This window comes from Mus musculus, chromosome 2, assembly GCF_000001635.26.
Source record: "Mus musculus strain C57BL/6J chromosome 2, GRCm38.p6 C57BL/6J".
Taxonomy (NCBI): domain Eukaryota; kingdom Metazoa; phylum Chordata; class Mammalia; order Rodentia; family Muridae; genus Mus; species Mus musculus.
The window spans coordinates 121234672-121258317 of NC_000068.7; the positions used below are offsets into that span (position 1 = coordinate 121234672).

Consider the following 23646-nt stretch of genomic DNA (forward strand, 5'->3'; position numbering starts at 1 on the left):
AAAGAGTGAGAGTTGGTGGATGAGGGCAGAGCTGGGAAACGCTGATCCGGGCATGGCATGGTTGCTGCACACAGCAATGCACAGCCCCTAGGACTTCCTCCACTGGACCTGCACAGATCGAGCCAGGCAAAATTCTAGCACAAATGGGGAAGAGGCTATTAGCAGTTGACGATGCTAAGGGGGAGGGCTCCTTTGCAGCTATAGCTACTGGAAGGTTACCCATACCCCAGAGAACGGCCTCAAAGCCGTGCACAATGAACAGCACTGGTCAGACACAGGAGGCTGAGTTTTAATAACAAGCCAATAAAAGGAGAACATGAAGTGGTAAGGGTGATGGGTCAGAAGCACCAGGAGGCATTTGGAGGGAAGTAATAGTAGATAGATATAATCAAAATATACTGAACAAATGTATCAGAAAATAAATTTAAAATATTGTTTTAAAATAAAGTTGTTAAATATCAGGAAAAAAGAAAATGTGAGACCAGTCTGGACCATAAAAATGAAACCTTGAACCCAAAAAGACAAGAGATAGATAGATAGACGGACAGACAGACAGACAGACAGATGGACAACTCACTGGTGGCACCTGCCTAGTTCACATGAGTGGGGTGGGGACTTCAGGCGTAGGCGTAGGACCTAGGTAAGCAGAAGAAAGTAACCTGTGCAATCCCTAATTCGATGTGTTGACTACTCCTGAACTATGGTGCTCATAAACCTCAAGTGATCTCTAGTCATACAAATAATTACGACCACGAAAGAAAACTAGAACCCTAATCTCAAATTTTCCCAAATACTGTTCCTTCAAGTTAACCCTGAGTCCTGACAGTATGTGGGCTCTCCTCCTCCCTTTCCAAATCGGAACCTAGCTGGATAGCACCAAATGAAACCCACTTCCACTCACCACTAGAACTTTCACAGAAACTCTGTGAGGCACAGGCAGGGGCCTTCTCAAGCTGCTGGCATGCGCCCTCTGGTCCCAGCTGCTTGTCATCAGCCACTTCTGCATCTACAGTCACTGGGCTCTCTTTCTCTTGAACTTGGGGCTGCTGTGTCTCCTGATCGGGTCTGACAGGTTCGTCTCTCACTGAAGGCAAAGGAGGTTGTGGAGAGTCTTCTGTTACAGCGTCCTTTTCTGTGGTCTCTGCTTTTGAATCTCCATCACATTCTATACGCTTTTCTTCTGGAGTATCTAATCTATTCTCAGCACATGGTTCTTCCTCTGGAGCCACACCCTCCCAGGACTGGGAGTCAGAGCATTTCTCCACCTCCTCCAAAGGTTCACAGGAAACATCAGCTCGAGGAGAGGGCTCCTTCACATCAACGATAACAACACTGGAGTCCTCAGAAGTAGCTTCTTCCCAGGTGTCTGGGTCCTTATGCTCTAATTCCTGGTCAAGTACTTGCAGTTTCTGGGGGGAGTCAATACTAATCACACTGGTTTCAACTTCCATAGCTTCTGGGCATTCCTCTTTGGGGGCTTCCTTCTGCAGACACAATGCCTCAGACTGGGTTTCAGTCAGAGAAAGGTGCAGTGGGATACTTTCCATCGGTTCTTCTTTGGGCTCCTCTCTGTGACTTCCACAGGGAGTCTCAGGGACTTCTTCTACTTCAGATCCCGAAAACCCTTCCTCTGGATGGTGTTCTTTAGTGTCCATAGCTTCCTCCTGATCTAAGACACTGGAAAGTGCCTCCGAACGGGTAGCTGGAGAAGGAACTGCCTGACTCCCAGAATCACAAGTGAGGTCGATGCAAACATCTTCAGCAACCGCGTCTTCTCTGCCTTTACAGTCACCTCTGTCCTCCGTTTCATCCTCTTTTGCTTTATCTACATTCTGACTCATTTCTACCTGGTCGTCCTGCGATGGAGTCACCAGGACATTCTCACTGTCAGCAGGAAGTTTAGAATTGCTAACTGGAGACAAAGGTTCAGTATCGTCAATCTGTGTGTTCTCTCTGTCTTCCTCAGTCCTGGGAGAACCCAAGCTCTCCATCTTTGAGGACTGACTATACTCACTTGTAGAAAGCATCAGTTTGCAAGAATCCCCTGTCATGGAGAGCCCAAGGTCATCAGTGAAATTCTTTGGTTCACTCTCTGAAGTCTTGGAACACTCAACAGTAAGAGATGAGCTATGTAAACCTCCACCTTTCTTCACATCATCTGATGGTTCTTCCAGACTTGGTGATGGAATGAAAATGTCCTAAGGAAGAATGAAAAGAATCAAGCTATCAGCTGTCCATATCAAGTTTCTTTTATTGCTAAACCTTGAATTCATCATTTGTAAACCAATTAATCAAAAATTAAAGAACTCTAGCTAGAACTGTAATTCCAGAACTCCAAACATTACAAACATGCCTTCAACTACATAAGTCACTCTGTTCAGTGTTTTTCTTATAAAATCCCTACTAAAGAATAACCATAACTGGGCAATGGTGGCACACGCCTTTAATCCCAGCACTTGGGAGGCAGAGGCAGGCGGATTTCTGTGTTCAAGGCCAGCCTGGTCTACAGAGTGAGTTCCAGGACAGCCAAGGTTATACAGAGAAACCCTGTCTCGAAAAAAAAAAAAACAAAAAACAAAAAAAACAAAAAACAAAAAACAAAAAAAGAATAAGCATAATCCAAAACAAAACCCTAAAAGTACTAACAGTACTAACTTATCAAGTACAGGAAGATCCAAATTTAACTTCATCATCACACTATTAAAATTCTGCCTGTACTATATAATAGACCCGACATACGCTTGCAGAGCCATCTCTAATTTCACAAAGGATGACTGTGAACTCATCCTGCTTCACTGCACCACTGTGAAACATCATAAAGCAGATGTTAAAATGCAAAGATACAGGGCTGAAGAGATGACTAAAGAGTGGTTAAAAACACTGGCTGCTCTTCCAGACAACTTAGGCTCATTTGTCAGCACCTATATGGCAGCTCACAACTGTCTCTAACTCCAACTTCAGGGGATCCAACAACCTCACAAGATGTACCTGCAGCCAAAATACCAATGCACACAAAGTAAAAATAAATAATTTTTTAAAAATGTAAAGATAGAAGATCATTAGTCAGCAGAGAAATGTAATTAAAACCACAATAAGTCAGGCAATGGTAGCGTACGCCTTTAGTCCCAGCACTCAGGAGGCAAAGGCAGGCAGGATCTCTGAGAGTTTGAGGACAGCCTGAATCTACAGAGTGAGTTCCAGGACAGCCAGGGTTTCACAAAGAAAAAAACCCTGTCGAAAGAGAGAGAGAAAAAGAGAGAGAGAGAGAGGAGAAAGAGAGGGAGAGAGAGAGGGAGGAGAGAGAGGGAGAGAGAGAGGGAGGAGAGAGAGGGAGAGAGAAGAGAGAGAGGGGGGAAGGGAGAGGGGGAGAGAGGAGAGAGAGGGAAAGAGAGAAGGAGAGAGGGAGAGTAGAGAGAGAGAGAGAGAGGGAGGGAGGGAGGGGGAGAGAGAGAGGGAGGGAGGGGGAGAGAGAGAGAGAGGGAGGGGGAGAGAGGGAGAACAAGAGAGAGAAAGACAGACAGACAGAGCAAGCCATAAAATGATTAAGGTTCTAAACACTCACAAAACCAAACAGCAATAACTTCATGGAACACCTGTAATCCTCACACACTGCCAGGAAAAAGCAAGACATATAGCCACAGCAGGTAGCACCTCCTGATTACACACACGGCTCCAGAATTTGGTGGAGTGCTCGCCTAACATACACAAAGCTGGCTCAGCACTCCTGAGGCTGAGGCAGAGGAATCAATCTTTGAGTTTTGAGGTCTACATAGAAAATTCCATGCCATCCAGGAATACACAGCAAGACCCTGTCTCGAAAAAATAAAAGAGCAACAACAAAAAACCTACACAAAGCCCTGGGCACCTTGGAACAAACATTCTAGTAATCCCAGCGCTTGGAAGGTGGATGTAGGCAGATTGATGTAAATTCCAGGCCAGCTTGATCTACAGTGAGTTCTAAACCATCTAGGGCTACAATGTATTAATACACACACCCATGCACACTATGCTAAGGCATACACCTTTAATCTCAGCATTTGGAAGGAAAGACAAAAGGATCTCTATGAGTTTAGGACCAGCTTAGTCTACATAGTGAGATCCAGGACAGCCAAGGATATACAGCAAGAACTTGTCTCAAGCCGGGCATGGTGGCACACGCCTTTAATCCCAGCACTTGGGAGCAGAGATAGGTGGATTTCTGAGTTCCAGGCCAGCCTGGTCTACAGAGTGAGTTCCAGGACAGCCAGGGCTACACAGAGAAACCCTGTCTCAAAAAACCAACCAACCAACCAACCAACCAAAGAACTTGTCTCAAAATAAATAAAGTAGTAGTAGTAGTAGTAGTAATAACAAACGTGTGTGTGTGTGTGTGTGTGTGTGTGTGTGTGTGTGTGTGAGAGAAGAGAGAGAGAGAGAGTCTTCCAAAGAAATACTTTTTGGAAATCAGAGGTTAACTTTTAAGAGTCAATCCTTTCTTCATTGTTGGCCTGGTGATCAAACTCAGGTTATCAGGCTTTTGAGGCAAATACCACTGTCAACAAGCCATCCTGCTGCCACAATTGCTGTTTCTTTCTTTCTTTTTTATTTATGTTTTTATTTTTTTTGAGGGATGGGAATAGGGTGAGTGTTAAAATAGGATCTCATGTAGCCCAGGCTGACTCTGAATACCTGCCGTCCTGCCTCTACCATCCAGTGCTATATTTACAGACATGTGCTGCCATGCTTTGCTTTAAATTGACATGTTTTATTGTTTATTTTTAATTTCTTATTGCTGCATGTGTGTACAGACATAGTACATGCATATGACCATCTATCTGTACCATAGCACATGTGGTGGTCGGAATGATCCTCACAAGTCAGCTCTCTCTTTTCATCTTTAAAAATAACCTGTAGGCGGGGCTGGAAAGATGGCTCAGCGGTTAAGAGCACTGACTACTCTTCCAGAGAGAGTTCAATTCCTAGCAACCACATGGTGACTCACAACCATCTGTAAAGGGATCCAATGCCTTCTGGTCGAAGGCAGCTACAGTATGCTCATAAAAAAAAAAAAAAAAATTAGGGGGTTATAGAGATGGTTCAGAAGAGCACCTCTCTGCTCTTCCAGAGGTCCTGAGTTCAAATCCCAGCAGCCACATGGTGGCTCACAACCATTTATAATGAGATCTGGTGCCCTCTTTCTTCTGGTCTGAAGACAACTACAGTGTACTCATATATATAAAATAAATAAAAATTCAAAAAAATTTAGGAATTTGACACATAATGAAAAATTTAGGGAACTCACAAATTAGAATGGTAGAGTCAACATCTACTTTATTTCTGAAACCCTGCTAAGCAATGGTAAAGCACGTTTTCTAGCATATATAATTCTCAAAAAAGAAATACACACACACACACATATATGAATATATACATATATATTCATATTCATGCATGCACACACACACACATATATATATACACACATGCAATGCACATATACATACATACATACATACACACTTATATATATGTATGTGTGTATATGTGTGTGTGTGTGTGTGTGTGTGGCAATCCACTTGACAGACAAGTGAAAGGTAATTGTTAGGCCAAACAAAAGAAGGCCAAGAAGTTACCAGGGTGATAACACCACACTACTCCCACGTCCCCCCCCCCAAAAGGACTTAGGACTTGGCAACAAGATCAGACAATTTTAAAAGTGATGGTGAGGTTGCTGCTAAAAACAGGAGGACTGCCTGGAAGTCTATTTAAGAAGCAGTTCAACTCCCATATCCTCTTTCCCTGTCCTTCCTCTACCCAGGAGAAAATAAAACACAAAGCCCTGGATAGGAGGACAGGAGATGAGCGCACCATCCTGAAGCTAGAGGGATTCGAGAAACCCTACATACTGAGGGAAACCTACCCCGGTGTCTCATGACTTTCATTTCAAACCTCTTTCCTTTAAAGGACTTCTGTACAATAGCAACCAGCCCTGTACCCAGCTAGCAGGAGATTAGACTTTCCTAGGGATCGGACCAACCCAAGATAATCAGGATTCTGACATTCATCAACCCATATACAGTTAGCAAACCCAGACATTACTGTGGATGCCAACAAGTACTTGCTGACAAGAGCCTGATATAGGGCTGGAGAGATGGCTCAGTGGTTAAGAGCACTGACTGCTCTTCCAAAGGTCCTGAGTTCAAATCCCAGCAACCACATGGTGGCTCAACCATCTGTAATGAGATCTGATGCCAGCTTCCAGAGTGTCTGAAGACAGCTGCAGTGTACTTACATATAGTAAATAAATAAATAAATCTTAAAAAAAAAAGAGCCTGATATAGTTGTCTCCTGAGTGGCTCTGCCAGAAGTGGAGGCTCATAGCCATCCATTGAACTGAGCACCGGATCCCCAATGGAGGAGCTAGAGAAAGGACCCAAGGAGCTGAAGGGGTTTGCAGCCCCGTAAGAGGAACAACAATATGAACCAACCAGTACCCCAGGGTAAACCACCAACCAAAGAGTACAGAAGGAGAGACTCAAGGCTTCAGCTGCATATGTAGAAGAGGATGGCCTAGTCTGTCATCAATGAGAATGCTCATGTCCCAGTGTAAGGGAATGCCAGGACAGGGAAGCAGGAGTGGGTGGGTTAGTGAGCAGGGGGAGGGGGAATGGAATATGGGGGTTTTCAGAAGAGAAATGGGTAAAGGGGATAAAATTTGAAATGTAAATAAAGAAAATATCTAATTAAAAAAAAAAGCCTGGGCTAGAGAGATGGCTCAGTGGTTAAGAGCACTGACTGCTCTTCCAAAGGTCCTGAGTTCAAATCCCAGCAACCACATGATGGCTCACAGCCATCCATAATGAGATCTGACGCCCTTCTGTTGTTTCTGAAGACAGCTACAGTGTACTCACATAAAATAAATAAATCTAAAGAAAAGAAAAGGAAAGAAGAGAAGAGGGGAGGGGAGGGGAGGGGAGGGGAGGGGAGGGGAGGGGAGGGGAGGGGAGGGGAGGGGAGGGGAGAAGAGAAGAGATGAGATTCAGCAAAACTGTGTGATGAAGAACACATTCTTCGGGAAAAAACAAAAACAAAAACAAAAAACAACATTCCACCACTCAGGAGGTAGAGGCAAGATGATCAGAAGTTCTATGTCATCCTCAGTTACTACTATGTGATCCTACCTCAAAAAAAAAAAAAAAAAAAAAAAAGGAAAAAACAGTGTGGTTAAAGCAGTATATCCACTTCATTCGCCCACCCAGTTGGTCTGACTCCCAACACTGGTATGGTGACACATGCCTGTAATCCTAACAGCTAGCAAACCAAGGCTGGAAGATGACAAGTAGAAGGCTAGCATGGGTTACAAAGCAAGACTCAGTCTCAAAAATCAACAAATAAGAACAGGTGCTCAGTAACTGAGCATTTGCTCATCATGTTTAAGGCTCTGGATACAAGCCCCTGGCACCACTTAAATAAAGACACTATGAAAGGCTACTGAGAATAGTGACTCATGGGGAAGAGAAAACTTGCCAAAAAAATATTATTAAAGAGAAACATAGACTTAAGACAAAAATATTCAGAGAAAAAAAAGACTTCAAGAATTAAAAACAAAGGCATAGAAATTAGTAATTCAGAGGAGTAAAATAGATGGTAAAGCTCAGCAATTGCACCTACACTTTACATAAGGGAAACAAAACACACCCTTTCACAAGCCTGTACATCAACCTTGGCAGCATGACTCACAGACAACAGAAGAGAAAGAACTGCAATGGTCATCTGACGAACTAAAGCGTAAATGTCATATACACACAAACAGTATCAGTTACAATAAAATCATCTCAAATTTTGCTCCATGAAGTAACACAGATGAACCCTGAAATCATGCTGTCATAATCTGCTCAGCTGTCAACTTGACACAATCCAGACATCTGAGGGTTCAGAGTACAAACACTGGGAGACAAAGAGAAAATCCTGTGAGATTACAGTAACAAAAAGTAAGTCACAAACAAACAAACAAAAAAACCAGGCGCGGTGGCGCATGCCTTTAATCCTAGCATTTGGGAGGCAGAGGCAGGCGGATTTCTGAGTTCGAGGCCAGCCTGGTCTACAGAATGAGTTCCAGGACAGCCAGGGCTACACAGAGAAACCCTGTCTCGAGGAAAAAAAAAGTCACAGGACCCAAACAAGATCAGAGTGGCTTAGTGCTACTCAATAGAAGCACCAGAAATTCCAAGACAACAGCGAAATGTCTTCCAAACCTTTAAGGGTAAGTATTCCCAATCTATAATTCCACAACATTCAAACTATAAAATGAGCAAGAGGGTTAAAAAAGGCTCTTAGGAAATGTCCCCAACCAGCCTGAGGAACTAGAGTAGTGGTTCTCAACCTATGGGTTGTGATCCCTTTGGGGGTCAAATGATCCTTTCACAGGGTCACATATCAGGTATTTAACATTAAAATTCATAACAGCAAATTTACTGTCATGAAATAGAAATGGAAAAAAATTTATGGTCAGGGGTCATTACAACATGAGGAACTGTATTTATGGTTTGCAGCATTAGAAAGGTTGAAAACCACTGACCTAAACCAAACAAGCCAGCAAGCAAAGGTGAGGTGTAGACCTGATGCCCAAAGCCATCCTCTAACCTCCATCTACACATGCAAGGACATACATGACACACATACATGCATGCCCAATAAATATAATTCTTTTCTTTTTGGTTTTTTGGAGACAGAGTTTCTCTGTGTAGCCCTGGCTGCCCCTATATAGATAGGTTGGTCTCAAACTCACAGGGTTCATGTCTCTGCCTCCCAAATGCTAGGATTAAAGGCGAGTGCTGCCCCCACCACCTGGCTTAGAATACCTTTTAAAGATTGGTCTAGATATGTAGTTCTGTGGCAAATCACTTGCCTAGAATCTATATATCCCTGACCCACAAAGTAAGAAGGGAAGGAAAAGCCGGGTGTGGTGGCACACGCCTTTAATCCAGCACTTGGGAGACAGAGGCAGGCGGATTTCTGAGTTCGAGGCCAGCCTGGTCTACAAAGTGAGTTCCAGGACAGCCAGGGCTAAAACCACAATCAATCAATCAATCAATCAATCAATCAATCAATCAATCAATCAAAAAGAAAGAAAGAAAGAAAGAAAGAAAGAAAGAAAGAAAGAAAGAAAGAAAGGAAGGAAGGAAGAAAGAAGGGAGGAAAGGAAAAGCAGCAGGAGATGGGAAGTCTTCCTGCAAAACTCACATGAGAGAACTCGGGCTGGGACGGGATGGGAAGAGAGCCAGGAGTGAAAACTGGCGTGCTCCGAGACACTGGTGTTGATGCTTGCGGTGACACAGCAGGCTGAGACGGGAGAAGGGGTTTTTCTGTCTCCATTGCTTCGTCATCATGAAGCTTCTGGAAAGGCTCCCCTCCTACAGGTATCACTGACATATCCATGGGCTCATCTGGTTCCACACCGAAAAAATCAATTACAAAATCAGCACTCACCGATATTACTCATGCTCCAATACCACGAACAGCAATTATGTTACAGAAATTTCCATTCCAAAACACAATGTCCTAATTTTCAGAAACCTGAAACAACAGTAGGTTGTACCCCACCAGCCCCACCCTGTGGGAGGACAAAGTGTATGAGTACACACGTGTGCACACATATGGCACTCAGAGAACAGCTTTCAGGAGTCGGTTCTCTCCTTCCACTGTGGGCTCCAGGGAGCTAACTAGGTTGCTGGGCTTCCCAGCCAGGCATTTGTTAATCATGTCAGAAGCCCACATCTAATTTTAGACATAGATTAAAGTGGTTTTCCATTTGAGAATGCCCACCCATCCATAAGAAATGTAAGTTACATCTCCTCTAAACACTCCCAGATTATCCTAGCTCATTTTCACATCTTCTGTAGGAATAGCCAGATCCATTTTTTCCTGTGTTTCTGTATATGTATGTGGTAGGCGTGCATGTATATGAATGTCTACATGTGTGTAGGTGGTGTCCATGTGGGGTGGTACCTATGGAAACCCAAGGTTGATGTGGAGAATCTTCCTTGGTGAGTCTTCCTAACATTTCTAACCAGCGTGCTCCTGGGAGCCCACCTTGACCTTCTGAAGGTAGATTTAGGAGCACGTCCCCATGCTCTCCTAGCATTTACATGGGTTCTAGGGATCCCAACAGTAGTCCTCCTGTTTACACAGTAAGCACTTCAACTGCTGAGCCACCTAATTTAACTACAACATACTCTGTCCCAGACCATGAAAGCAATGAACCAGCTCATCACTCCAAGTCGATTATCTAAGTCTGTATGAAGTCATTATGCCTGCAGTAAATACTGCTAAGTGCAGAGATTGACACCAGTATAAATACAGAGCCACCAATGCCAATCAACACGGATTTATCTCAGAACCAAAACACTGACCCTAACACAACCTGCTCAAGAAAACACAGAAAACACTATCACTGTTCATGGAGCTGGGAGATGGAGCAAAGGTTAAGAGTACAGGCTACAGATCTTTCAAAGGACCCAGGTTCAATTCTCAACAGCCACATGACAGCTCACAGCCATCTGCAACTCCAGTTCCAGGGGATCAATCCTATCTTGGCATGCATACAAGTAGTTAGTGCACAACACACATGCAGGCAAATTCCCATATAAATCTTCAAACCATGGTTTCTGCATGATATACTACCTGCCTTAAGGCAACCAAGCCCATCCCCAGAGCCAGCCTAGGTAGCTACTTAATTCATCAGGCTTCTGACCCCATTTTTACAACTTGATCCCAACCAAACCAGTCAAAACCTACTTACTCTATTTAGCTCTCCCAGCTTACATTCATGTTACCAACTGCCTACAATCCAAACATCAGTGCCCTGGCTGCTGGCTTGGCCTCAACCTCACATACCAGACTGATGAGATTTTAAGGTCCAGTGCTACAAACTTTGATTTAGTTTAATAATCTAAGATAGATGACAAAAATAGATCTAAAACACATTTGAGACTTCACAAACAAGGGTGCACATGATTCAGGGTTACATGGGAAAAAAAGAAGGCTGAATTAAATATATAATGATGCCAATGACATATAAATACGTTTTCATATGCACAGAAAATGCTCTGAAAAATACATCCAAATACTAATTGTAGTTAAATCTAGACTGTGACCCAGGGTAATTTTTATTTTCTTCACATTACTCTTATACCTCTTCCAAATTTTATATAGTGAATATTGATTATAAACAAGGAGAAGAAAAAACATTTTAATATAATTCTTTTTATATGTTCACATTACAGATAGAAAAATTAAGAAATCAACCAAATAATCTAAGTATGGTTTTGTAGAATGAAATCCCATCATTCTGACTAAAGATGCCACTAATTATGCAAACAGTTAGAATGCTATTGGTCTCTACACTATTTGCACCAATGCTATTGGTATCTACAACTGAGCAGACAAGCACAGAGAGAAGTCTGAGGCTAACCCTGCACATTAGTACTTCTCGATACCCCCAGGGCTCACTAGCATAGACAGCACGCTGTCACAGGAGAACATCTGACAAGTTAAAGCAAATGTTTCAGAAGCAAATGCCTGCGTTCAGATCCTAACTATATTACTAGTTGTGAAATTTGTGACTTCATCCCCTCATATGCAACGTGGGAATAAAACTCACATCTTTAATCCCAGTGCTGGGGAGGCAGAGGCAAGTGGATCTCTGAGTTCAGAGGCCAACCTGATCTACAGAGTAAGATCTAGGACAGCCAGGGCTATACAGAGAAACCCTGACTCAAAACAAAACAAAACAACCCAACCAACCAAACAAACAAAAACCCTTAACTACTGCTTAGGGTTTTTGTGTGGATTCTCTGGGGGGAGGGGGAGGGGCAGAGAAATAACTGAGCAAATGGAAAGCAGCTCTTACAGCTCCTGGCATCAGAAATGTATTTAATAATAATAATGTAAAATTATCCAGCCCTATTGATACATGAATAAAAAGAGCACTGAAGTACGGTGCTACAAAGCTGAAATCCTAGCACTCAGGAGGGGAAGGGAGAGGGTCTTTAACTCTGTCTCAAACACAAAACAAAACAGAGGAAAAAGAAGAAACTGACAGAATTTACAGGAAAAACTTGGAAAAGACAGATGTTTAGAAATACATGGACATTTAGAAATCCACAGGCTAGGGATCTAGCTCTATGTGTAGACTGCTTGCCCACCATGCTCAAAGCCCAAGATCAGATCCCCAACATCATATAAAGCCAGGCACAGTGGCACACATCTGTAATTGTGTATTATTGTATTACAATTCTATTTATATATATAGTAGAGGGGTATTTCTTTATTTATTTATAGTAGAGAGAGGTAGAAACTGGGGGATCCAATATTCAAGGCACTCTCAGCTACAGAGAGACATCTCTGGGGTAAGGGGGATACTAAGTCCTCATAAGACAAAGGAAGTTAAAATTTTTATCAGCTCCTTCAAGGCACACTCGATTATCTTAATAATAACAAAAATAAAGAGCCCTAGAAACAACTGCTGGCTTTCTCTCACTTAGAAACATGCTAGCATGTACCCGGAATGTACTTGGCAAGTAATAGCAAATCCAGTACTTCCCCAAACTAATTTACTTGGGTTCAATTTTAAAAACAAAATATTTTCACCAGAGCATTTTTTTTCTAAATTAAAAGAGTAGATGATCTATGCTTAAAAAGCAAAGAGCTCGAGTGGTTTGTCCTAGACACATGAGTCTCAGGGGCAGTGTCTCAGATGAAGCTCAAGGAAGCGTGCATTTGGCAAAGCTGGAGAGCAAGCACTGCTCGTCTCCTGTGCTAGATGAACAGACAGATCACGACGGCTCACCTTTTCTCCCTCCTTGCTCTGTGGGACTGCTAGGAACGATAAAAGGGGTAGATCGGAAAGCATCAGGGGAAGGAGCAACAAGATCTGAGGAATTCCTTTATATAAAGAGAGAATCACAGGTTATTCACTGCAGCCAAGGGTTTAACATGTGCTTTGACTTTGTAACAAAAACATCCAAAACACATACGTAACGTTTCTCCTCAACAGCAATCTGAGACTCAAACAGCTCTCAAACACTAAGTGTTTAAAAAGTAAGGGCAAACTGAATGAGAAGACACAAGGTATAATGAATAAACAGGACATTCACAGTTCCGAGACATAAAAAAAATTACCTCATTTTACATACCATGAAGAGTATGCACATTTTTATTTAAGCACAAAAACAAAACAGAAACCCTTTCCCCTAGCGAATCCATTCTGTCCTATATTGTTAAGTGACAATAAAACACTAGAAAGAAGAGGGGGCAAACACTTGGTTCTCGTGCATCACATTTATAAACCGCAAGGCACCGATTTTCTAGTGAAACCTTTGGTTACCACCATAAAACCGCCAATGGGAAAATACATGTACATTCTTTAAACAGTTCCTCTAAGTTCTCACTCCAACATTCCTAAAGCCTGGATTCCAACTTTTAGCTTTGCAAACAGCTCGGGCTTACTTACGTGGAAAGACTCTCCTGAACAAGGGGCTTCTGACCAGAGAGCTGCAGGAGCTGCAGGGTGGTAGCAGGTGTGGAAACCGGAGAGCACCCACCTTCCTCCCTTGAAGGAGTAGAACAACCATCAGAAGCTAGTGGGGGAGAAAAGTTAGAGTTGTATTTACATCTCGGACTGACATCACTGCATGGAAGAACCTACTCAGTGCTGCAAAAACAGCAATCCCCAGTCTGCCACACTCCAGGGGGAAGTCCTTTCTGTAGAAGCACAACTCAGTGGGACATCACCAGGACAAAAATTTTGAGTTAACAATAACCCCATGTTCCATTTCAGGTTTGTTGGTTGGTTTTTCCATTTTTCAAGATAGGGTTCTCTATGTCACCCTGACTGCCCTAGATTTCACTCTGTAGACCAGGCTGGACTCCAACTCAGAGATCTGCCTGCCTCTGCCTTCTGAGTGCTAGGATTAAAGGCGTGAGCCAGCACCACCCAGTCATATTTTATTTAATAAAGAATTGGTTAAAAGAGTTCCTTTATCCTTTCTACCACAATCTAAGCTTAGAGAAGGTAATGGTTCAAAACACATCTCTGGGCATGTCTATGCTCTCACTAATGCTTATCAGACATTCTATTTCAAAAATGAGAAAAATAATCCTGAAAATTGGTTCCAAGAATTGGGGTCCAGCCAGTCATGAACCTGACTTTTGGATCACAGCCTTTGGAGCTGGTTTGTATGAGAAATGTAGAATCATTTGCATATGCAAGATAAAGCCTTTAAAACACTGAGAGTCTGTAAGACCAGGATGCAGAAAAAAGTGCACACAGTAGAAGCCTGGATCACAAAGCTTTAGAGTAAAAAGGGCTCTACTAGAAATAGAGCCACTCTTGATAGATTCTAAAACTGCATGATCAACCACTCATGACATTCTACAACTGAATATAGACCACTCATAATACAGTCTAGAAAAGATCTGCACTCTACTCATGTCCTAAGAACTTGAGGCTGAATTCATAAGTAATGGACTAGCTGGATGTGGTGGTGCATGCCTTTAGCACCAGCATCTGAGAGGCAGAGGCAGGTAGATCTATGTAAGTTCAATGCCAGCCAGGACTACATAGCAAGTTCCAGCACAGTCAGGACTATAAACATGTCACTAAGGAAGTCAGAAAAAGTAATAAACTAATTTGTTCAACAGAAGAGACTGCATGTCAGGAAAGCACTCTGTTCACTGTTCCGATTCATATCAGCAGTGGAAGAATAGAAAACTATGAAAATGTGCAGCTGAGTTTAAAGATGTAGATAGAGTGTACAGGGAACGTATCTCTAACTGTTAATCACACCATTGAAGAGAAACCTTTCATGTTCTTCAGTGGGACAACAGCAGGTAAAAAACCCACCCACTCATCTGAAAGGAAAAGAGGCTAAACTGACATTGCCACCACAAGGGTTCCCTGCTGCAAATTGGCTGCCAAGGGATGTGTTTCTCCAAGGGCACTCTCAAAGACACAGAGGCCACTGCAACTGGGATCCAAGAGGGACAAGCTACATCTAGAGCCAACAGAGCTGGGAGCATCATCCACACAGCACTGTTTTTGTAGGCATGAAAGATGTAAAAACAAGAGGGGCACTGAAATTGGGGACACCAAAGTTTCAGAAGTGGCTGAGTGCAGGCATTGGGGGGGGGGAGTGGCTAGCTCCCTGAAACAAGGCCCTTCAAGGCCACTGCATGAAGTTTGGAAGGTGAAATTTAAGTCACAATGGAGAATCCAGGAACATTCAGAGATGCCAAAACCATGGGAAATCTGCCAAGGGAAACTGCAGTGGAGCTAACCCAAAACAGAGGTCATCTGTGCTGAGGGCATCGGGAAGGGGGGACAGGGCACCCAAGGCTGCTGGGGCCCAGAGAACAAGCCCAGGGCCCAGTCACATGGGCTACAGGTTTTGGTGCTTGCTCTGCTGGATGTCGCACTTGTTCTGCCCCCATCCCTCTCTTAATATATGACCTGCTTTTCAGCTTTATAGAACATCATAGTTAGGAGATATGGTTCATTAGATACTTTAAGTTTTAGACAATATTGGTGTTGTTTCGGACTATGGGGACTTTTCAAACAACTAAATGCAGTCACATTATGAGATGAGAATGATATTTTAGAGGTGAGAAGTGAAATGTTATGATCTAAAGTGATGTGCTGGTGTCAAGCTGACAGAGGGTGGAGCTAACGTGATTAATTCTGTCAGCTTGGCTGCTTTTAGAGTCACATAGAAACACATAGTGTGTATGAGGGTATTTTCAGAAAGGCTTAGCTGAGGATGAAGCACCCTCTCTGAATGTGGTCACCAACCCCATGGGCTGGAATCCCAGTTCCATGAATAAAGGAGAGGGAGCTGAGCAACAGGGATCTCTGCTTCCTGAGTGTGGGCACTGGGCAGTTTCTCACAGCCTCCCTGATATGAAGACTAGAACTCTCAGCCTGTGGGACCAAAAACAAAAAACCCTTTTTGTTTTAAACAAGGTACTCATGTCTTTATTATTTTTATGGTATGAGTGTGTGCCTACAAGAGTTTATGTTACTACATGCCTGAAGGAACCCTCAGAGGCGAGACAAGGGAACTGGGGTTACAGATGGTTGTGAGCCATCATGTGGGTGCTGGGAACTGAACCTCTGCAAGGGCAGTGAGTGCTCTTAACCACTGAGCCGTCTTTCCCAGCCCCAAAACCTTCCTTCTTTCAGCTGCTTTTGTCAGTTGTTGTTGTTGTTGTTGTTACAGCAATGATAAAAGTAACTACTATAGAGAGGAAAAGCCAGAATCCTTATACCTCTGCTTGGCTGCTCTTCTTTCTTGTGATGCTTCTATAATAGAACAGCAAGCGAGCCTTTACTCCCAGGTCTACCTAGGGTGAGGTAAAGCTCATGCCATGGTGCAGATGGGAGGAGTCAAAACAATGCGCATGAACCTGATGGTATGAATGCAGCAATTTTCATGATTAGAACTTGAGCCTCCTCAAAGGAGACAGAAATACTAATACTACTAATAAAATATACGAGCAGCCAGAATGACTCACACTATGAAGTTCTCCATGAATGGAGAATATCAACTTAGACAGACTGAATATTAACTATGTTAGCCCTAGGTGTAAAGAAATGACTTATCTACACCCTGGTAGCTATAGTGGGTGCCTGTTGATGTCTGACACACCAAGTACAGCAGAAGGCAAAGGGGCACAGCCTGCCTGCTCCCTGCCTTTCACTAAACTCCTGGCTTTCTGAGACTGGAGTAGGGGAAAAGATTCCAGGAGTGTGAAACATTCCAGTCTACACAGCTAAGCATTGTGTCCTCTCTTCTAGACTTTAACTTACCTGCTATGTCATCTGATAGATAAGTAAACCGTTACCCAAGTAAGCAAGAAAACCACAGGGCACGAGACAGAAGAAGAAATGGCAACTCTGTCCGTAATCCCACGCTTTCCTAGATGCACTCCTACGTCACCTCAACTTCCAAAAGGGTGAAAGCTACACAGAACGCTGACAAGTAAACACTCTCTGACAGCCCTCATTACTGACTGGCTAGAGATATATTTTCCTTCTATATCATTAGCTATTCCAAATCATAGCTATTTTTAAAAGTGCTTTTTAACAGTAGCCTCAGAACTAAAATAAAAATGTAGAACAAGTGAGAAGAGGAGCTGTGGAGCAATCAGCCTCCCTACCTGTTTTACTACTCTGGTCAAACAAGTCCTCCTGGGTTGAGGAAACCTCAGGCTCTGATGACGGCTGAACCTGCGGCCCCTCTTCCAGCAGCTCCCGGGCAGGTACCTGTTCCTTTGTTTCCACAGCAGCAACAGAAACTTGAGGACTGGACGGCCGGTCTTCGGACCTAGGAGATTCGGATCAACAATGATGAAGATTGCTAAATTCAAATGTTTCCCTCTTTTCACAAAAAGCTTCTAACAATTTCAAAAATTCCAAGAGCCCTATGAAAAGTGAAACAACACTGTAAAGTCCTCGGCCATTCAAAGCCTGTCTCCCTCAACCAGCCTCTCATCAGTTTCCTGTCTGCTGAACACTGACAAGTGATTAAAACCTGCTACAGAAGTCCTTATACAGACTTGACATGGCTTTTCTCTTCACTGGTGCCACAAACATATTTGTTGCCGTCTGACCTTTTCCAGGACTCCTTTACATATATTGCTTAACCACGTAGGACTCACATTCTTGACCCCTTCCTAGAGACTTACTTACTCTAATATTCCCAAAGAAAAAATGGAAAAAGCAAGACTAACAGGAAAGCCAGGCATGTGGCCATACCTATTGCAGTGTTTCAAAGGTTGAGGTGGAAGGATTAGGAGTTCAAGGTCAACCTGGACTACATACTAAGTCAAAAGAACACCAAGACTACAAAGTGAGAGCCTATTTAAATCATAATAATAATAAAGCTGAAATAAGAACTTTGTAAAGCTGGGCAGTGGTGGCGCACACCTTTAATCCCAGCACTTGGGAAGCAGAGGCAGGTGGATTTCTGAGTTCAAGGCCAGCCTGGTCTACAGAGTGAGTTCCAGGACAGCCAGAGCTACACAGAGAAAACCTGTCTCGAAAAACCAAAAAAAAGAAAAAAAGAAAAAAGAACTTTGTAAAGAAAAGTAGTAACGGATCATGATGAGACACAAACCTACAATCTAGTTCAAAGCTAGCCTGGGGTCACATGGCAAAGCACTATCTCAATAAAAAATAAAAAGCCTAAAAGCCATGACAATCACTGTTGCTGAGGACCCCAACCCCAACTTCTATTGAAGGAAATAATAAAAGGATACTGAATGTTGTTCATCTCTCCTCAAATTGAGAGCAGCCCAGTTTTCCTCTGCTACGAGCCAGTCAATACAAAAACTACACAGCTCGAAAAGAAAACAAAAAAACAAAACAAAACAAAAACAAAAAACTACCACAGGCCAAGCAGAGTGTCCGTTCCCTATTCCTGCCAAACTAAGATCCAGACACACTTGGAAAAATACCTGGATCTCGTTGTATCATAAGTTAACAGAAGGGTGAAACTTAACAATCCAAAGCAAGGTGGGTGCTCAAGAATAGAAATAAGTTTTCTGATATAACGTTCATCTACATCTTTACTAGCCCCAGAGAAGCAAAATAATCTGCTACCGACAGTGACTGATCACCCAGACAGGTATCAAGGATTATAGTTACAGAAGCAATAATGCGCCTTTAGTAATAGGCCTGAATTAAGATGAGAGCGCACGCACAGTAAGACTGCATAAGCAACCCATATGTATAAATAATCAGTACTTCTATTGGACAAAAACAAATGCCAGTATCTGTAATATGTGAGAGGGAGAATCAGCAGTTTCTAATACTGTTTCCATAGCCAAAATGAAATTCCTATAGCCCCACAGTAAAATTCCACAGACACTTTTAAAGAGTGCGTGACTAACCTTACAAGTGGTAGATTTTGTTCTTCTACCACATGGATACCTTTACCGGGCTGTACTGTAACAGGGATGTCTTTGCTGGGCTGTTCTATCATGGCAATATCTTCAGTGGGCTGTTCTTCACATTTAATTGCTTAAAATATAAGAATGGGGAGAAAAGACACAAAGCAGATGTTAACTCTTCAAAGTATCAGAGCCAGCCCAAATAATTCTCAAAGGCAAAAAAATATTAACAGAAATTAGTCTAATTTTAAAATATCAAGAGTGATATTATAGAGGGATGATATCCTAACTAGATACCATACTCTACCAAATAAACCCCCCAGTACCAAGAGTGGGTTATCACCTTTTGAGTTGTTGGCTAATGAGGTCCCACAGACCTCTCAAACATTACAGTCTACTGCCACTGCTATCAGTTACCCCGCAGCTTTTGAGGATAAGACCCTATTGCTGGAAACACTACATACTTGAGTCTTAGAACACGGAGAAATCGAGCTAATACTCAGCTGGAAGCGTCATCCCTATGGCTGGTATTCATAGTGCTAAAAGGCCATGCGTGCAACTAGAGAAAAAGTGGTCATCAGTTTCACCTAGTTGTGTCCCTGAGTTACACAACCAGCCTGGAAAGTTGTGCCCGATGGTGCAGTGATGGCACAGATGGTATGGGAGTAAACCACTTCTTTCTTTAAAACATGGATTCAAGCAGGGAGCGGTGGCACACGCCTTTAATCCCAGCACTCGGGAGGCAGAGGCAGGCGGATTTCTGAGTTTGAGGCCAGCCTGGTCTACAGAGTGAGTTCCAGGACAGCCAGGGCTACACAGAGAAACCCTGTCTCGAAAAAACAAAACAAAACAAAACAAAACATGGATTCAAGGCCTATTTCATGAGATAAAATTGCCATGACCCAAGAACCTGAAGCTAGACAGATCATGGGCCACAGAGGAAAACCTACTGTCACTCTGCTGAATGGACACAGCAACGACCATGACTCCTACTGACGTATCACTATAGCAACACATCAGTGCATCACTCAGTCCTCATCAAAGAAGCTGCTTCCTGTAGTCGATGGCAATTAACAACTGGGCAACATGCAAAGAATGACAAGTTTCGGAATTCTCAGAACTAAATGGGATGCTTACATCTGTCTTTAAGGTTCAAGGATCTATACAAAAAAACGGGGTTAAAAAAATTAAGAGCTAAAGGTGGTAGATAACTTCACAGAAACAGTGTTTTCCAAAACCAACAGACAAACATATACATGAACTCACAGGGACTGTTAAAGTATACACAAGATCTACACAACATCAAACCAGACAGACATCTTAGCATGGAGGGAGAAGGTGGACATAAAGTCCTACCCCGAGGTAAGAAGCTATAGACATTTGATTGCTACTGGGAGAAGTAAAGTCAGTTTCTTTAGTCCTGTGACAGCTAGTATATAAAGTACATTACAAGGAAGGCCACATGCTCAGGAACAGTCAGCTATCACAAAGGGGACAGCATGGGTTTTTGTTTTATTTAAGAAGAGGGAGACAGCCGGCAGTGATGGTGCACACCTTTAATCCCAGCACTAGGGAGGCAGAAGCAGGTGGATTTCTGAGTTTCAGAGATTAAGAGGGCTTGCTGCTTTCAGAGAACCAGCAGTCAATTCCCAGCACACATGTTAAGTATCTTACAACCACTAATTCGGACTCTAGATGTGACACCTTCTTTTGGCCTCACAGACACCATTTATATATAAAATTAATTTTAAAAATATATAAGTACTGGGGTTGAAGAGATGGCTCAGCAGTTAAGAGCATGGCTGCTCTTCTACAGGACACGGGTTCAATTCCTAGCAGACACATGTCAGCTCACAACTGTCTATATCTCCAGTTCCAGGGGATCCATAACTCTCACACAAACATACATGCAGGAAAACCACCAATGCAAGTAAAATAAATAAATCACTAAAATCAAAAATAAGGAGGCTGGAGAGATGGCTCAGCCATTAAGAGAACTGACTGCTCTTCCAGAGATCCTAAGTTCAATTCCCAGCAACCACATGGTGGCTCACAACCACCTGTAATGGGATCTGATGCCCTCTCTGGTGTGTCTGAAGACAGTGACAGTGTACTCATATACAATAAATAAATCTTTAAAAATTAAAAATAAAAATCTTTAAAAAAAAATGTTATCACCCAAAAAGAAGGTAATCAGTGACCTACTTAGAAAAAAAAAATCAATCTGCAAGCCATCACCTGACAAGTACTTACTGCCTACTCTGCAAACTCGGGATGCATTAACCTGGATCGCTTTAAAACTTAGTGGGAAGCCAAACATGGTGGTGCACACCTTTAATCTCAGCACTTCCAAGGCAGAGGCAAGCAGATCCCAGAGTTCAAGGTGACTCTGGTCTACAAAGTGAGTTCCAGGACAGCCAGAGTGACACTGAGAAACACTGTCTTGAGAAAGCCCCACCCCCACCCCAAAAAAGAGAGAGACATAACTTGGCAGTTCTTGCTCTGGCAAAGGACCCAGGATTCATTCCCAGCACTCACAACAATGGCTCACATCTGTACTACAGTTCAAATCTGATTCCCCCTCTGACCTCTATGGGTACCAGACAAACATGTTGTACCCATGAATACATAAAATCAAAACAGTCATATAAATAAAATAAAACAAAATAAATAAATGTTTCTAAGCTTGAAGAGGAAGCTGGTGCATCTCTATAAGGTAAGGCCATTCTGGTAACATAACAAGGTCCAGATCAGCCAGAGTTGCAAGGGGAAGACTCAAACAAACAAAAACCACACACACACACACAAAAACAACAAAAGAAAAAACACCTTAGAAGAAAAAAAAAGAAAAAGAAACTTGTCCTAAGGGAGAGAAAACAACTTATAACCAGCTCCACATGTGAGAAAACACATTTCATACCAGTGCTCGCATCCACATCAGATAGCGGGCTAGAACCCGAGTTAGTGGTCACCAACTGCAGATGCTCTTGGTTGACATCATATGGCACTGTATGTTCTTCAACATCCTGGCTCTGGGACAGTTCCAGAACTCCAAAGCCCAACTGTGATGAAGCAGAATCTAGGAACAAAACTCCAAAAGTTAGTTATCAACCCACAACATTATCAATGTGCAAATGGCTGTTTTATCTAAAGAGGATCGTGTTTAAAACAATCTTTTTGCATTTGTGTGTATATGTCTATGAGTACACACAGTCACAGCTGAAGTGTGGAGGTCAGAAGTCAATTTGCAGAAGTCAGTACTCTCCTTCTACAATGTGGATCCAGAGACAAAACTCAGGCCGTCAGGCTTAGCTTAGCTGGCAAATACTCTTACCTGCTAAGCCATCTTGCCAGCTCCAAGGATCACACTGAATGCTTCATATCAAAGCTTTGGCACACATAAATTTTCCAAAACAAGATGCATTAAGGGATTGGACATGGGGTGGCTCAATCCCAAGCATCATAAGAAAAAAAAAATCAACAATAAAACTATCAGACTGGGTGTGGTAGCACACACTTAAATGACCTGAGATGAGACCAGAGTATTGGTGGTGCACCCTTATAATACCAGCACTGGGAAGGAAAAGCAGGGAGATCAAAAATTCAGGTCCATCTTTAGCTGCATAGTAGCCATCCTAGATCTTGTAAGACCCTGCTATAAATAAATAAACAAACAAACAAACACTGAAATATGGGGGAGGGACCAGCTAAAAGGCTCAGAAGGTAAAGGTTCCTGCTGTCAGGGCTGACATGCAACCTGAGTTTGATTCCCTAAAATCTATGTGGTAGAAGAAGAAAACTAATTCCCACAAGTTGGTTCTGACTACAAACACATAATTAAATTAACAAAATGAGCTGGGCATGTTGGGGCACGCCTTTAATCCCAGCACTCAGGAGGCAAAGGCAGGCAGATTTCTGAGTTCGAAGCCAGCCTGGTATACAAAGTGAGTTTCAGGACAGCCAGGGCTACACAGAGAAACCCTGTCTCGAAAAACCAAAACCAAAACAAAACAAACAAAAAAAACCCCAATAAATTAACAAAATGTAGCTTTTTAAAAGGGGGAGGTACATAATAAAGCAAAAACTTAGATATATGAAGCCTTATAAATACTTTAATATGGTAGACAATGTCTATAATCTATAGATACATCAAAACCACACTCAAAGGTATTCTGACAAGCAAGCACAAAAGGAGAAGGACACAAAATGCAGAAAGCAAACTGGTCAATGAGTAATGTAATGACTCATTTGTGCGTTTCTTGGTTTTGAGAGGTCATATTATATAGCCAAGCCTGGCCTTGAACTTGTAATCCTCCCTGAGAGCTAGAGCTCTAGGCATGCATCACCATGCCTAGCCTCAAAGGGCATGAATTGAAAGTTTACCCGCCGTCTCTGGTGCCATTATGAAGTGGTGGGACCTTTTTATATTGTTTTGATTTTGATAGGGTCTCACTCTGTAGCCCAGGCTGGCTTCAAATGCAAGGCAACTCTGTCTCCATTCCTAACTGCTAATATCACAGCTGAGCACCACACCAAGCCCTTTAAGAGGGCCTAGGGGTTGGAGAGACGGTGTAGTGGTTAAGAGCACCAACTACTTTTCTAGAGGTCCAGAGTTCAGTTCTCAGCAACCACATAGTAGCTCATTACCATCTATTATGGGATCTGATGGCCTCTTCTGGTGTGTCTGAAGACAGTGACAGTGTACTCACATGCCCA

The 23646-nt window shown here is 42.7% G+C and overlaps 1 protein-coding gene across 17 annotated transcripts in view; it reads right to left on the reverse strand.

Annotated features, from left to right (window-relative positions):
- Trp53bp1 (transformation related protein 53 binding protein 1) overlaps positions 1-23646 on the reverse strand; it is a 101520-nt gene that overhangs the window by 39837 nt on the left and 38037 nt on the right. For 15 of the 17 annotated variants that reach the window (XR_003953350.1, XM_030251686.1, XM_017318937.2 and 12 more), the window contains 7 exons: positions 21851-22009; positions 18931-19060; positions 17197-17363; positions 13493-13619; positions 12830-12924; positions 9223-9425; positions 902-2198 (listed from right to left, as the gene is read on the reverse strand). Coding sequence is in view for 15 of the 17 variants with exons in the window: in XM_030251686.1 (XP_030107546.1) it covers positions 902-2198; positions 9223-9425; positions 12830-12924; positions 13493-13619; positions 17197-17363; positions 18931-19060; positions 21851-22009 (2178 nt within the window). In the remaining 2 variants the exon portion in view is untranslated. Of the gene's footprint in view, positions 1-901; positions 2199-9222; positions 9426-12829; positions 12925-13492; positions 13620-16305; positions 16444-17196; positions 17364-18930; positions 19061-21850; positions 22010-23646 lie in introns of those variants that run through there. The other 2 variants (XM_030251688.1, XM_006499668.4) reach the window with 2 other exon arrangements.